The 17,259-nt window shown below is 38.8% G+C and overlaps 1 protein-coding gene and 1 long non-coding RNA gene across 6 annotated transcripts in view; one reads left to right on the plus strand and one right to left on the minus strand.

Annotated features, from left to right (window-relative positions):
- Positions 1-3,123, plus strand: part of LOC132380127 (myosin-10) — a 171,915-nt gene extending 168,792 nt beyond the window's left edge. For 4 of the 5 annotated variants that reach the window (XM_059948721.1, XM_059948722.1, XM_059948723.1 and 1 more), the window contains one exon: positions 1,354-3,123. In XM_059948721.1, the coding sequence (XP_059804704.1) occupies positions 1,354-1,501 (148 nt within the window). In that variant the 3' untranslated portion in view covers positions 1,502-3,123. The remainder of the gene's footprint in view (positions 1-1,353) is intronic. The other variant, XM_059948727.1, reaches the window with a different exon arrangement.
- LOC132380130 (uncharacterized) lies at positions 1,591-11,617 on the minus strand. The gene is made up of 2 exons (XR_009507648.1): positions 9,917-11,617; positions 1,591-8,069 (listed from the first exon to the last, which is right to left on the minus strand). It is a non-coding gene; the product is annotated as an uncharacterized LOC132380130 (long non-coding RNA).
- Positions 11,618-17,259: the final 5,642 nt, after the last annotated feature.

Below are 17,259 nucleotides of genomic sequence, written 5' to 3' on the forward strand. Positions count from 1 at the left end.
TGCGCCATACATTTTCAATAGGAGATAGATCTGGACTGGCAACAGGCCAGTCAAGCACACGCATTCTGTCTACAAAGCCACGCTGTTGTAGCCCGTGCAGAATGTAGTCTGGCATTGTCCTGCTGAAATAAGCATGGATATCCCAGGAAGAGACATTGCCTTGATAGCAAGATATCTCTCTTTAAAATCCTAATATACGCCTCCGAGTCAATGGTACCTTCACATACATGCAACTCACTCATGCCATGGGCACTGATGCACCCCAATATCACAGATGCTGGCTTTTGCACCTTTCACTGATAACAATCAGGATGGTTGTTTTCACCTTTGGCACGGAGAACTCGATGCCTGTTTTTTCCGAAAACTAGCTGAAATGTGGATTCATCTGACCACAGTACACGGTTCCACAGTCTTTCAGTCCATCTGAGATAAGTTCGGGCCCAGAGAACTTGCTAGCATTTCTGCATAGAATTGATGTATGGCTTCCTCCTTGCGTAATACAGTTTCAAGTTGCATTTCTGGATGCAACGACGGACTGTGTTAGTGACAATGGTTTTCCGAAGTACTCCTGAGCCCAGGTGGCTATAATTGTCACAGTAGCATGACGGTTTCTTAGGCAGTGCTGCCTGAGGGCTCGAAGATCACGCGCATTCAACAGTGGTTTCTGACCTTGCCCTTTACGCACTGAGATGTCTCTGAATTCTCTAAATCTTTTCACAATATTATGTACTGTAGCTGTTGAAAGACCTAAGTTCTCTACAATCTTGCGTTGGGACTGACTTTTGAACTGACTAACAATTCTCTCTCGAATTTTGGCACAAATGGGTGAGCCACGACCCATCCTTGCTTGCAAAGACTGAGCCTTTGATGGATGCTACTTTTATACCCAGTCATGAAACCAGTGTTACTTGAATATTCTGTGCACTTTTCAATCTTATTTCAACTCTGTCCCAACTTTTGTTGAGTTTGTTGCAGCCATCAAATTCTAAATTTGTGTATATTTACAAAATACAATTAAGTTGGTCAGTAATACTATTGAAAATCTTTGTACTTTTGTCAGTTAAATAAGGGTTCGTGTGAATTAACATATCACAGATTTTTATTTTTATTGCATTTTGGAAAATATCCCAACTTTTCTGGAAATGGGGTTTGTATATTTATTGCTTATTTGTAAATGTACCACTGTGAATGCACGGATCCAAAGCACTTGCCAGTAGTTTGCAAGTCAGTTACTTGATAGAGCAAGTGATTGATGCAAAGCTTATTCATAAGTCTAGTAGAAAATATGCTATGATTTTTGTCTCATTGGATTGTAATATTTAGTAGTGAGGTATTTACCATTGCATTCCTCAGGCGAGGTGGCACTGGTCTAACGTTCACCACTAGTCGAACTGGAAGACGTGCACTGCAGCTGGAGGGTGCGGCACTTGAACTCTCGGATGATGACTTGGACAGTAAAGGCGGTGGTGACCTTAATGAATCGTTAAACCAGGCAGAGTAGAGTCATTCATGGTTAACTAACACGGAGCTCCTTTTCCTGATCAAAGAGAAGCTGAAGATTAAAATGATTACTGAACTGATGATTTCTGATTCTTTCCTTCCTATTCTTTTAAAAAAACAAGCAAGTTTTCAAGTAAGTCATTGTCCTCTTGCATCTTAATTTACTTCTTATCTTGACTTGCTGCACCCTACATATTATATCCCAAATTTTCTTTATCAACTACCAATTTGAGCACATTTACACCTAAACCCAACTGAGATCTGGGAGTTGGGGTGTAATCAGAAGGAGCCTTATATATTGTTATGCATGCTACATGTACAAATAAACATGTATTTCCATATAATTCTGTGGACAATGGCTTAGAATTTATTGAGTTGTTAATCTGCAGCCAATTGCTGTTTAAAGACCAAACTGTGAGCATTGCTGGATCTAAGTAAACAAGTTTTATAATTGTAATTATCTACTAGGATGGCAGTATCTGGTGAGCATCATTTCCAATGCAAGGACAGGCCTGCATTGTTAGTGCCAACATATACTTTGAGTAACCAGGGACTAATCAATAACTAAAATTTAGCTACACTGAAACATCCTGGAATTACCATCGGTCAGAAACTTGTGATTTAATTCACTTGTGATTTTAATATACATTCACTCCTATCACTCCAACTCGCTGGAACCCTTTTCAGATTGTTAGTGGGGATCGTAATTTGCACAAATCATTTTGAAGTACAATAATTGGAGTTTAATAGCTATATTGTGATTAAAATGTTCTTTAACCGTGTTTAGTGTTTGAACTGTGTTCTTGTGTTTTCCCTTTTAAGCTGTTTACATCTCACACATGAGCGTGAGTACTTCAGACACTTTTCTGATACCCTCTTCCATTCCTATGTAGTAATTTTACCCTAAACATGGATGAAAATTTTTGTACAATGGACCCAGGACAGATTGGCCTTTCTATTTGATCAATTAAGATTTTTGAATACTGTTCTGATTAGCTGCTTTCCCACAATCTGTTCCTGTGTAATTTCTTCCAAACAGTATGCGACTGATGTTTTTTTTTGCATAAAGGGTGATGGACACCCGATTTTCCAAAGTTCATAGAATATTTGCATAAACCTTCAAGCTACCAGATGCTGCATGTTTCAAAGTCGTACAAATCAGTCCATATCAATTTTTATTCAAACAGGAGTTCCATTAGAATTTATGTGAAAAGATTTCAGAAGTGCCTTAGACACGGCTTATAATTTGGTTACAAGATCGGGCATCACAGTAAAAAATGATATAATACACTATGCTGAGTATGTAACCATTAAAATGGTTTTGTATTTTATGCAGCTGTGCTTCATGCCTTGTAAAATCCTTATGATCAGAATTTATATTGGGGGTTAACATGGTATTTTGAATATGTACCTTGAGCCTTCTGTACCATGCAGGAATTTCTTAATATCTTGTTTAAAACTTTTTAACATCTTAAGTATTTTTCTGTACAAGCTGTTGATCACTAGGCACTGTCACTCTCATACCTTGTATACCTGTATTTCTAGACAGCTATACCATTCAATAAAAAATTCTTGGGAAGCAACAATTTTTTTAAGAAAACAATAAAGTTAAGTACAACATTTTATCCTGTGTAATCCTTTTAATTTAGATAAATGTTGCCTGTTCTTGATCCTTAATGTTCTGAAAGAGATGAATCTCCCTTATTTGCTTTGGTAATATTTTAGAATTTGTACTGATTTCAGTTGGCTGTTGATGGCCGGTCAATTTGTATTATATTTTGGAAATTTCAACCGGGCAGTATTCCCTTTTGAACTAATTACTGCATTGAAATGAACCTCAGATTCTTATTCCCTTCTCCCACCCCAAACCTGCTCCAAACACCAAAAAAAAACTTTGGGACGGGTAGGTGATGCTTATTTCCCTAAAATATGCAAAATAGTGAATGATTTAAGTAAGGCCATACTTCCCACACAATGATTATGAAGATTTTATATTAGGAATGAATATTTTTGTTGTGCCCTAATTTGATTTTCCTCGTGTTTTAACAGTCTGACTGCACTAATGATCTGGGATAAATTTGTTCTGCTTGATTCATGCGGAATTTCCTGGGAGCAGATCAGTGGGATGGACGAGGTGCACACTTGAGCACAAAAGCAAAACTGGGCCAAAGGTTTTGCCATTCTACTTTCCCGAGCCACTGTAACTAACCCCTTAACCTTTGGGATTGCAGATTACCAGTTTACTAGATAGTGCATCCTGAGCCTAAAATCAAGACCCTAGCAACCAGCAATTGTGTGGTGCAATGATGCCAATGGGTGTAAGGGGAGGAATATGCTCCGCCAGTGTAGAAGCTGCAGAAACAGCTGTCAGCTGGTAATCAAAAGCTTTAAAAGCTAGAAATGTTACTGGTGATGCAAATCAAAACTGGAACATAATTCATAGTTGCTGCTTTGGTGAGATTAGTTTCTTGCTGTGCCAGTTGAATGGACAAATGGACGCTGAACTCTGAGGTGTTAATTGTCACAACAGAATTGGAAAATTCTGCAGGATTGCCAACAACTTTTAAGATATCGCCATCAGAGAGAGGATCTCAAACTTTAAGTGGAGAGTGAATGTAGCTGCCAGCAAATTCTAGTGACTCGTTCCCCATCCTGAATCTCCTCTCTCCATAGAAGAACAAAAAGTAAATTTGGACTGTTATGCCTAAATACCAATATACACGTTAAGATCATTCACAAAAAGATGCTTTTTTGGGCCAGGTTAACGACTAATTGCCTAAGTCTGTGCAGTTGTCTCCTCAGAAATTGTGGTCTTCGTGAAGAGCAGTCTCACCAAAATCTAAGAACAACTTAGATAAAATATCTTGGCTTTGAAAATTTGCTATTGGATAGAAAATACTGGCAACTTTTGAGGAAAATATTTAGCCATGTAAAATAAATTTAACTAGGCATTGTGAGGGGAAGGGAAAAGCAAGTTGGATATTAACTTGATTTTGTGTGTTTAGTTTTCTGATCCCGAAGTATAATCTTTATGGCAGAAATGATCCATCAGTACTGAGTGCTGGTTGATCATTCAGACTGGGATGTCACTTTCTGGGCTTCACTTCTGTTTTGGTATTGTGTAACTGCCTAGCTAGAGAGCCAAAACATGGTTGGTTGTTCCAGCATTTGGTTGAATGATCATGGATAAGCAAGTTCAGTATTACTTAGTGTGTACCAGTAAAACATGTGCAAACTAATATTATGCACTGTGTATATAAACCAAGACTCTATGTATTTGATATGTTCTTGTATCCCTCAACATTCTGTAATTGTAAAATGTCTTGAATTGACACGAGATGAATGGATCATCTTCAGGAAAAAAAGGTGCACATTGATGAATTAGAATCCAAGCAGAGGCCAGATAAGAGATTCCAAATGCTGGTGTCTAGATCACGCACCCTGGGGATGTGGGAAAAAAATGGTGATATTATCCGACTAAATGTTATAGAAAAATGAGTTTTTGATAGCATTTTTAAAATGGGAAGTGGGATGTTCAGATAGGCACATGAATGTAAGGAACATGGAGGGATATGTGTAGGTAGGAGGGATTAGTGTTTTGGATTTTAGTTGCTTTGGCCAAAGGTCCTGTTCCTGTGCTGTACTGTTCTATGTACCAACGTGTGTAGAACCAGGATTGTAATGATGCTCATTCAATCGGATGCGACACGAAGTGGTAGAACCATTAAAGGAAGAATTACCAGCATTTTTAATAGTCTAATTACTCCACCCCCTCCACAGGTGACTTTTTATTTTTTTTAAAGAAAAGGACAAAATAACCACTTGGGCTGAACAATAATAGTACTTTTGAGAAAGTTAAGGACTGAATTATGCCATCTTGGCCATAACAATTGTTCCTGCTTTCAAAGTAGATTTAGAAAGACATCTGATGTTCCCAGTAGGACTAGTTAACAGAATAAAAAGGTGTGAATGGGTATAAAAGTAGAGAGCAGCAAGTTTCCCGGATTTGATTAGGAGGTGGAGAGTGAAGTGAATTGACAGCTGCATTTGGTGCAATGCCAAATGACACTGATGATATTCCAATTTCTCCATCCTTTTCTCAATTAACTCCAGTGGAGTAAAAATGAGGTCCACCATTCCCTGAAAAGACGGCCAAATACCAACTCATACTAGGTCCGTTCTTGTACGGCTAGTTGCTTTTTTACCGTCTTGTGTAAAAGTCATTACCCAACACCTGGGTTTCTCTGGATCTGGTTTCAAGTTATTTCAATAATATTACAGAATCTTTACAAATGTTTCTCACTTCTGATTTTTTTAACATTTTAAAAGCTCCAGCAACTTAAAGTGGATAGAATTTGGGCCTAGAAAACATATGCTGGATTCTTGGATCAAGGAAGGAAATAATACAAAACACAAGAATCTGGAGAAATGCACACAAAATGGTGGAAGAACTCAGTGTGTCAGGCAACATCTATGGAAATGAATAGACAGTTGACATTTTGGGCCAATAACCTTCACTGGAAATGGAAAGGTAGGGGGCAGGAGGAATGTGCAAGGTGAGGGGTGGGGGAGGGTGGATGAAGTAAGGAGCCTGGGGGGTGATTGGTGGAGAAGGCGAAGGGATGGAGAAGAATGAACCTGATAGAGTGGACTGTGGAAGCAATGGAAGGGGGGGGGTGCAAAGGGTGAGATGATAGGCAAGAAGTTGGGGAGGGGAAACAAAAAATACTAGTTAGAGAAATTGATGCTCATGCCATCAGGTTGGCAGCTCCCTAGATGAAATTTGAAGTGTTTCTCCTCCAACCTGAGAGTGGCCTCATCATGTCAGAAGATGAAGTAATGGACCCACATGTTGTAAGAGGAATTGGAGTGGTTGGACACTGAAATTCTGCTTTTGTGGGTTGTGAAGTACTCGGCAAAGTGATTTCTCCCAATTTATGTCGGCTTTCACCAGTGCAGAGGAGGCCACATTGGGGGCAACGTATACAGTAGACAATCCCAAAAGATTCATAGCTGAGTGCTGCCTCATCTGGAAGGACTGGAACCTGAATGGAAGTAAGTGGGCAGGGGTAACATTTCTGTTACTGGCAAGGATACGTACCAGGAGGGAGATTAGTGGGGATAGACAACTGGACAAGGGAATCAGAGGAAGCAATCCATACAGAGCGTTGGGGGGGTGGGGGAGGAGAAGGTAAAAAGGTTTGATAGGGTCTCACTAAAAATGGTAAAAGTTGTGGAAAATGAGGTGTTGGATGCAGAGGACAAGATGAATTCTATCCTGTTAAGGTGACGGGAAGGTTGAGAATGTCTGGGAAATGGAGGATATGTGGGTGAGATGCAGCATCAATGTTGGTAGAAGGGAACTCCATTCTTTGAAGGAGGACATGGGATAGGCTCGTCCTGGGAATAGATGTAGTGGAGACAAAGAAACTGAGCAACGGGATTAGCATTTTTACAGGAAACTGTGGAAAGAGGAATTGTCAAGATGACCGTGAGGATCAGTAGGCTTATAAAAGATAATAGTAGGCAGTTTATCTCCAGAGATTAAGGAAGGGGAAAGAGGTGTCAGAAATAGATCAAATGAAGTTAAGGGTAGGGTGGAAATATTACAAGTGTTAACCATTCTTCAAGTATGCTTTTGTTTTAAAGGGAAAAGATGTTGATTTTTGGGCCATTTAGCCTAACATCTATAGTGAGTAAATTATTGAAAATATCGAGGATCAAGGTCCCAAAGGTCAGGCAGTGGGAGTTGGACAGAGGATCAGTGGAAAAGTGGCGAATTTGGGTCAGTGGGAGAAAGCAAGGAATAATGATCAAAGAGAGTTAGCATTTGAAAACCTTGTAGTGGGATTCTAAAGCTTGATGTTGGGTCCTTTGCTTTTGATGTACATTTTGAATCGATATTAGGGACAATGATTAAATTTGCAGAGAGCATCAGAAATGGCAATGAAATTGAAACACAGTAAGCTGGAAGCTAAGAAATGTGTTCAAATTATTTGGGTACAAAATAAGCAAATAGAATTCAATTGGAGCTGAAAATTGGGGACAATGGGGGAAAGAAATGATTGGATAGAGGGAGAAGCAAGTGATCGGAGAGCATATCCACAAATCACTGAAGGCAGCAAGACCACTAAAGATAGATGTAGCACCAAATGTGAGAGTTTGTTGGCAAAGCCGTACAATGCAAGCAGGGAAGTTGTACTAGAGATTAGTGGCCTACAGGATGTAATAGTGACAGATGACATTTACAAGGCTGTTGGAATTGCTTTGAACAAAAGAAATCATGACTGTGTACAACAACCTGGGGGCCCAGAAGGATAAATAAAATCTCTGCTAATGACTGCTTACTAACCTGGTGGCAGATTTTGAGGTAAGTTGAATTGGTTGATAAATAGAAATCATCTCTACGCAAGTTGCTATTTTTGTACCTTAAGGACCCTCGATACAAGAACTGAGAAGTAGGATGAACTTGAATATATCTATTTTTGATAATCAATGTAAACTGCAGATGTCGAAAAGCTATAATAAAAGCCAAAAGTACTGGATAGGTTCGAGAGATTGGAAAACATCTGTGAAGACAGAAATGAGAGTTAATATTTCAGGTCATTGACCTTTCTTCAGAATAGCATTGAGTGTACTTATAAGTCATCTCTGATAACGGATCTTTGACCAGAAACTTTGTTTTTTCTTGCCACAAACCCTTTCATGGTTTGCAGGAACACAACGGAGCAAATAGTCTCCTTCCTCTGCGGTGAGTTTCTGCAATTCTATGAAATATTTGTTCAATTTTTCAATTCTGAACTTTAGGTATTAGAATCTGCTTCCATAAATTAATTCACGGTCTAAAATTTACTGGAACTTATGTTTGCCATTTGCACCTTTATAGCCTTTGATTAAAATTCTCATCTTGTGGCAAAGACCATTCAGCCCATCAACTCTGCTGGTCTTTAGTTCAGCTCTGTTTCCCTGCTTACCCTCTCACAAATACCTGTCATCTCTGGTTCTCCTATCAGCCATTCTCACCAGGGTTAGTTCATGGGAGCCAGCTAGCATATCCTGTGGGAATGGGAGCACCCAAGGAAAACCTGAATAGTCACAAAGAACACACACAAAATGCTGGTGGAACACAGCAGGTCAGTCAGCATCTATAGGAAGAAGCACTGTGGACGCTTCAGGCCGAGACCCTTCGTCCTGAAACATCAACAGTGCTTCTTCCTATAGATGCTGCCTGGCCTGCTGTGTTCCACCAGCATTTTGTGTGTGTTGCTTGAATTTCCAGCATCTGCAGATCTCCTTGTGTTGAGTCACAAAGAGAACATGTAAGCTCCATACTGACAGCACCAGAAGTGAGGATTGAATCCAGGTTGCTGGAGCTATGAGCTGAACTGCCCTTGTATTTGACTATTCTCTACTTACTTAAATTCTCCCTCTCTCCACTACTTTTCATCATCTCTGGCTTGCATTAATGATCATCGTGCTGATTCCCTATGCCCTGTTCCTGAAAAGAGTGATTAATATTTCTACTCACTGCTGATGTCAAAAGAAGGTCTGACCTTCTCTGGTTTGAAATTCACCTTTCCTGATGGGTATTAGTTTTACAGGATCACCAGTGTCAATCAGCAGATCTCATCAATCAAATGGAGTATCAATCACTTTGAAGAATCTTCCGTTAGCAAACTTGGAAGAAAGTAGTACTTTCTAACCAAATTATGAAACATTTTGTGAGTGAAAGCTCAGATTGTATACAAGATTAAGGCAAACCTAAAGTATTAATCTTTTTTTTAAAAAAACTTCCTAAAGTAGTTTGATAATACACAACTTTAATAATCTGACAGGATGTTGATCTGAAATGTAATTTTCCAAGGCTTGAAAGAATGACTGGTTCACCATCAAATGTTAACTTGTACTTTATGCAACCAACCATGACACTTCTGGGCGTTTTACTGGGACTGATAATGAACTAAATGGTGCCAGCTCTGGCTGATGATGTCACGTATGTAAATCCTTGAGCTGTATGGATATAAAAGTCTGGATTGTGTTGGGAGGGCGATGGTAAATCCTGAATATGCTGCGATTCCCTGCCGTTGCACCAGGGATTTAAAGAAAAGCTACTGGAGGCCCTCAGCCAGCATCTGTGGGGTTAAACTGGCAGTCAACATTTTGGGTTGAGACTCCTTGTGTAGACTGTATTAACTGGGGGATTTCAGCTGCTGTGATCTTTCATCAGCAGATCTGTGCAGAATTGGAACTTGCTCCCAGCTGGAGTATTGTCTACCTGGGGATTAGTTGGAGAGAACTTTTTTCCCTCATTTTAATATTCCAATAATATTTTTTCAATGTTAAGTTTATTTCAATACAGCATCTTTAATGATTTTAATAATGTAAATATCAGGTACTTTCAAACTGTTAAAATTACCTCTTAGCTTTTGATAGGGGGCAAAACTCCATCCCCAGTCCTACATTCATTCAAAGGGTGTGAGGGTAATCTTGGGGTGGATCTCCCAGTTCTCACCATCTGTGGCTGGAGAGTCAGCTCATCTGTCCTTCTGCTTCCGGTCCAGGTAAGTGCAAGCTGGTAGGAGCTATGGGTAATGATTCCTGGTGATGGAGAAAATCCAGTTTATTTAATCGTGATCCCCGAAACCTCACTGACAGAATCAGATTGTCTCCAACAGTGAATTGCAATGTTGCCTTTAGATTTAGAGATAGTTGTTAGCTTGGATATACTAACAGCAAATACTGACAAGTTTAATCTTGAAAATTCAAGGACAGTTATTATTTTCCTCCCATCTCTATTTTTCACTTGCTTTCATTTACTTTTGATATAGTTTCATACACTATCTCATTAAATGACCCTTCTCATTGCTGCCTTTGTTTTTGTAAACCTGGTGAGTGCAAGAAGCTTAGCACTGCTTACTGGACCTATGTCATGTAGACTGGTACTCAAAATAAAATTAGTCTTCGTTGTTCTTGAGGAAATCTGGCATGGACTTCCTATGGAAGACGAGAATGTGGATACCGCTAATATAATATGCCCCATATATTAACATGTATGTGTAATGCAATAGGCTAAACACAAACACATTACAGCCCAGTCAAGGCCCTTCAGCCCATAATGTTGTGCTGGCCTTTTAAGCCATTGTACGCTCAATCTAACCCTTCCCCCCGTACATCCCTTCATTTTCTATCATCCATGTGCCTATCTAAGAGTCTCAGCTGTCCCTAATGTATGTGCCTCTAATTAAAATGTTTAAATATCTAAAAGCATGTTATCATAAAAATGCACATGCTTTTAATAGAATAACCTTGAATACTGCATCACCTTAAGGGGAGATAATGTAGCTTTCAAACCCCTGAATGCTAGTGATTCATCTGGTATTTTGAAACGCACTTTTGTAAAGATCACTCATACTCGAGCTATTTCTATACACCCTTCACTCTTCTACAGTTCCATAGATTGCAAAAAGAGGTTCATGGATTACAAGCCCACAAAGAGTGGTGGACACGGCCCTGTTCATCACAGGAAATGCCCACCCCACCATTGAGCACGTCTGTAACGAGGGCTGCCACAAAAAGCAGCATCCACCATCCAGACAAGGCTCTTGGCTTGCTGCTGCCATCGTAAAGAAGGGACAGGAGCCTTGGGCCCCCCACCACCAGGTTCAGGGACAGTTACTACCCTTCAACAGGCTCCTGATCCAGAATGGACAAGTTCACTCACCTTGACGTTGTCTTAATCCACCTCATTGTTTTAGACATTGAGGCTAAAATTACATCTCTGATCACTACATCTATTTTTAAGTACACAGAAATATCAGAAAGATTTTTTTAAAAAACATGTAAGAATTACAAATGTGGTCAAAACAATGTGATTGGGTACAGTGAGACAACAGTAAAATATTTTCAATGCTTTTGAGGTTGAGTATTCTGCTTGTATCCAGTGAATGGTGCGGCCATCAAGTTAGAAGCCAGGTTGTAAGTAGAAAATTATCAGCTGTTGGTTGACCAATGATCTATAACAGCAAAAGGACAGAATAAACTGCCTTCAGATTGAATGTGAACTTTGAGGTGGCCACCAAGTAATATTCATACACAATTTAACAAAACATATAATTGGAGGGCGGAGCTCAGCTTCTTAAGAAAGCTAACGTGACATTTAGTTTTCCACTACCGTATCTTCTTCAAAGGTTCTATTGAACCCTTCCTTACCAGTCATGTCTCCCACTTTTTTTAAGAATATCTTTTGGGAAGATGTCGACCTTTCCTGAGGATGCTTAATTTCAGTCAGCCTTATTTGCTCCTGCTCAAACGCAATATGCTTGATGGATGGCAGGAAAAGAGGCACTTCAGTGCAAAGACGTAACCAAAAACATAACCAAAGCCAATTTGGTAACTACAGCCAACTTGTATTTATGTAATATTCCCAGTGCTCCTTGTGCAATAATTTACTGATCTACACAAGTACCTGGCATTCTGGACTAATCTATTCAATTTGATACATGGTGTGCCAACTGGAACATCCATCAGTCGACTTCTTTTTGTTGAGTTTGATTGAACATTGGCCAGGAGACTACAGAACATCCTGGTCCTTTTCAACTATTTTGATCAACTTTTTGCATCCAACCGAAGTTTGACTGATTTTTACCATCCTGTCCCAGGAATACATCCAAGTCCATAACAGACTCACAAAAGTAAAACCACACCTTGCTTCCTTCCAACCTGTCACTTCCCCAGAATAAGAATTCTTGAACTGGGGTAATCTAATGAGCATATTTATACCATTAAACTTTTTCTTACTAATATCAAATTGCCATGCTTTAAGAAGAAATAGGCTTTGGCATTGGTTTTAATATAGTTATATCAAAATGTATTCAGCATACCTGCTTCCGACGGCATGGAAATGCCCTCAACCCTGTTTCTAAATGGACATGTAGAAGTAAGTATGATTTTTCCATGCTTTTAGATAAGGTATAGATTTTAAATATCCTTTTGTATAATAAAGCGTAAATATTGAATTGAGATGCAAATGTGAAGTGGCAATTGCTTGTATTTTTGGAAACTGGAAATGGAAGGAGCATTACTGCGTGTACTTAGTCTGAAGCAAGGCTGTGTAAGGCACACAAATCTTTGCAATCTTTCTTCACTTTCTAATGTTGCATCAATCAGACCTGATGGATTGGCAGAGCGAATTCGATGGGCTGGATAGACTGATTCAGTTCTTATGTCTTGTGGTCTTAACCTGGCATAGTTCTCTCTGTAAAACAGTTTAAATGAACACTAGTTTAACATACAGATTACCTAGTATCTACTATCTAAAACACTTATGTGAGAATTTCAAAAGAAGAAATATTTTAATACAATTAAGTGAAATATATTCTCATTTTGAGTCCTGAATGGTTTTCAAATCTAGAAGCAAAACTTTTTATTCGGTCTATTTTGTTATATCAGAATTGAAGAGGTCCTCTTGCTGAGACATTTTGCACAATCGCTAGCTTTGTGCTGTAAGTGTCAAATTTAATTCCTTTAGCTTCTGGCATTTAAAGGCTATTCATGTTAACTATCTTTGAGGGAAATATAATAGCATCTTACCCATTACCAAGGAAACTCCACCCAGCCTTTGAGTTCAAGACACATAAATCACAGGGTCAGGCCCCATTCCAGGGATATTAATGCCTTATTTAGGCTGACCTTGTCAAACATGTTGGCTTTCATATTAAACCAAGATTTTGAATTCCCTAAGTGGGTTTAAGAAAGATTCTGTGCTATTAATTTAAATGCAGGCATGTTTTCCATACATCCTTTTCATTGTCGCTCCCTCATTTCCAAAGCAGGCTTTCTGCTCTCATTTCGGATGTTAGGCATCACAGATTTTTCCATTAGCAATTTCACATTATTCTGCTTACACTGTTTACACTTCCCTTGGCATCCTTTTTCATGCATACTTACATCTTCCCTGCAGTTTAAAGTCTGTTCATCTCTAATCTTTCCCAGCCTAATGAAAAGAAATCAACCTGAATTCTTTTACTTTCTCTTCCCATTACTGCTGTCTGACCTGCTGAATATGATTTTTAGTGATCAGGTAATCTTTTAATCCCTTTGATTGAGACCTTCCAGTTTCCCGATATTATAATGATATCTCCTCAAACTGAATCTTTAACTATCTGGGGACTGATAGTTTTGGCCAGTTGGGGCACAGGCAGCCCTAATCTAATAATAGGAACAACAAAAGTAACTGCAGAACCTGGGTATCTGAAATAAAATCGGAAAATCCTGAGAACACCGCAAATCGGGCAGCATATTTGGAAGGAGTTAACCTTTGAGGTGTGACGAGGTCATTTGATGGAACTCCATGTGTTGCACTTTGTAATCTCACACTCACATGCAAGTAAATATGAGCTGGGCAAAAGTAGGTCATAACAATAGTGTCTGGGATCCTTTACTAGAGTGAAATACACCAATCTGAACCAGTTTGTCACCAGGACGATAATTCTTTGCCTACGTGCGATAGTTGTGATTGCAGCCCTCAGTCACAACTGAGGGATTTAGAAGGGATTTCAAAAAACTTTTAAAATAGTTACTTGGTTGATTTGCTGTTTTTCCCCAGGTGGACTATTCTAAAGACAAAACTTTTATTGCAGTTGTTCTGTAGTCATTGCAAGACAGACAATCGTTTATTATCAAAGTAAACAACCTGGAAGAATTTCAGAGTTGTATACTTCTGATATAAAAAAGAATGAACCTTTGAAGTAGTGTTTAAAAAAATCAAGTTTGCAAATGATTCCATCCTAATTTGTTTGGTGGTGTTCTGCGATTATCAAACAGCACGATGTCATCCTGTTACATTCATTTGTTCGCTGCTTTGGCAATACTTCAAATGTAAAGCCATTGTAAACTCTATAAAGGAATTAATGTCAGAACATAAAGCATTAAGGTTGTAACCTTAGATGACTAATAATCCATCTTCTGACATGTTTAAATTTAGCCCAACATTATAATACCAAAGCCCATGTTATAACAGATATTGCCATGTGGACTTGAGATTTACAAAAATAATGTTAATAGGTTCTATTGAATACTAAAAATTACAAATATTTAGATTACTATGCAACTAACCAAGAATATACTGTATCAAGGACTCTTCATTTAAAGCACTATTTTAACTATATCATTAAAATCTTGGTTACTAATTGTAGGAGCCATGTATCTATTTTCTGCTTGACTGTATTGTACTTTGTGTTCTGTTGCGTGTTAATTATGGATTATGGTAATTTATCACATGGGTTAAGCAAATGAGTATTGTATAGTTACCTGTTCACGCTGTGTTTTACTTAGTTCAGTTTAGTCTAGTTGAGAGTTAGAGGCAAAGGGGGATTATGATTTTTGTTGACTGCCAAATACGTTTGATTACGCTTATCTCGTTATTTCGTGTTTGGTTTCCTAATAAAGGATCAAACATAGTTGTTTCGACTTGGACTTAGCTATCTGGAAGGGTGTTATTTCCCGTACTCTGTCTCTCAGCGGGTTCGGTTTGTTTTCAAGTAACCGCTACACCAATATTGGCTACTAAAATGCGTTACATTCCTTAAATTGCAAAAATTACATTTTAATAATTCAAATATGAAAACTTTGCATCTTCACTATAAACAAAATTCAAAAGAATCTTAATCTTGCTTCGCCGTTGAAAGCTTGTTTCCACAACTCCGCCTCAATGGCTGCATTTAATGGATTTTTCCTATAAAGCTGCCATCACGTAAAATGGATTGATAAAATTATTTTTAAAAATCTGATAAACCATATCAAATTCTTGTCTGCCACAGCTCGAGTCTCCCATTTGCTTTCTATGCTCCCATAAATTAACATCTTACGCTGCTAAAGGGATTTTTTTAAAAAAATAGAATTCACTCCAATACAAAGTGGTGATAACTTTGAATATTTACTGCACTGGGCTAATCTCCTGTAACGGCACAAAACAGCTCACGAGGTTACAGGATGTGACGACTGTGAAAGATTATAGCGCTAACTTTGGAGCAAGCAAGACTATTCACTTAAATTAAGGTAACACCACCACCCCCTGGACAAAATAGTGTATTTACCTTTTGCGCAGCATCATGATTTCACTGAACGGGTTATTACAATTATCACCGAACAAAAATAAAGTACTTTCTACAGTATTTTTTTTTCTAAATTAGATAAATTGTTTAGTAGGGTGGACAAATAATTTCAAAGGAGCACTACTTGTGCCTTCCCGAATTAGTCCGATTTGCCTGCACTTGCACTGCACATCCTTCTAAACCTTTCTTGTCCAGGTATCTGTCCCAAAAATCTTTTAAACATTGTAATTGTACCCACCTCTGCATCACTGAAAGCTCATTCCATATATCCAAAACCATTGCTCTATGGTGCCTCTTGAATCGTTTGCCTTTCACCTCAAACCATGCCCTCTTGTTTTAGATTCTTCTATCCTGGGAAGAAGACTGACTATTTTATCAATGACTCTGATGTTTCATAAACCTCTATTAGATTACTCCTCAGCCTCCTTTAATCCAGGGGAAACAGTCCCAGTCTATCCAATCTCTCCTTGTAACTCAAGGCTTCCAGTTCCCATGATATTGAGAGTATTTCTTGCACTTTTTCCAGCTTAATCACACCCTTCCTATATAATATGGCTACCAGAACTGCACACAATGTCAGAATCAGGTTTATTAACACCGGCATGTGTCGTTAAATTTGTTAACTTAGCAGCAGCAATTCAATGCAATACATAATCTAGGAGAGGAAAAAAAAATAAAATTAACAAATAAACAAGTAAATCAATTACAGTCTACATATATTGAATAGATTTTAAAATGTGTATATACCGCATACTTTTAAAAAAAATTAAAAAGCGAGGTAGCGTCCACAGATTCAATGTCCATTTAGGAATCGGATGGTAAAGGGGAAGAAGCTGTTTCTGAATCGCTGAGTGTGTGCCTTCGGACTTCCATACCACCTACGTGATGGTAACAGTGAGAAAAGGGCATGTCCTGGGTACTTTGTGGGCTAGTACCCAAGATGAACTGACTAGATTTACAACCTTCTGCGGCTTCTTTCGGTCCTGAGCCTTCCGTATGCAGCCTGTCAGAATGGTCTCCACAGTACAACTATAGAAATTTTTGAGTGTGAGTAAGTGACTTTATTGTCGCCAAACAATTGATACTAGAGCGTACGATCGTCACAGCGATATGTGATTCTGCGCTTCGCGCTCCCTGGAGTACAAATCGATAGCAAATATAATAAAAATTTAAATTACAAATCATATATAAAAAAATAGAAAAGAGAAAGTAAGATAGTGCCAAAAAAAAAACCGAGAGACAGGTCCGGATATTTGGAAGGTACGGCCCGGATCCGGGTCAGGATCCATTCAGCAGTCTTATCACAGATGGAAAGAAACTGTTCCCCAATTTGGCGTACGAGTTTTCAAGCTCCTGAACCTTCTCCCAGAGGGAAGAAGGACAAAATTTGTTGACATGCCTAATCTCTTCAGACTCCTAATAAAGTATAGTCACTGTCTTGCCTTCCTTACCACTACATCAATATGTTGGCACCAGGTTAGATCCTCAGAGATCTTGACACCTAGGAACTTGAAGCTGCTCATTCTCACCACTTCTGATCCCTCTTTATTGAGGATTGGTATGTGTTTCTTCATCTTACCCTTCCTGAAGTCCACGATCAGCTTGCTTGTCTCACTGACATTAAGCTCCAGGTTGTTGCTGCAGCACC

Source organism: Hypanus sabinus, chromosome 23 (assembly GCF_030144855.1).
Source record: "Hypanus sabinus isolate sHypSab1 chromosome 23, sHypSab1.hap1, whole genome shotgun sequence".
NCBI lineage: Eukaryota > Metazoa > Chordata > Chondrichthyes > Myliobatiformes > Dasyatidae > Hypanus > Hypanus sabinus.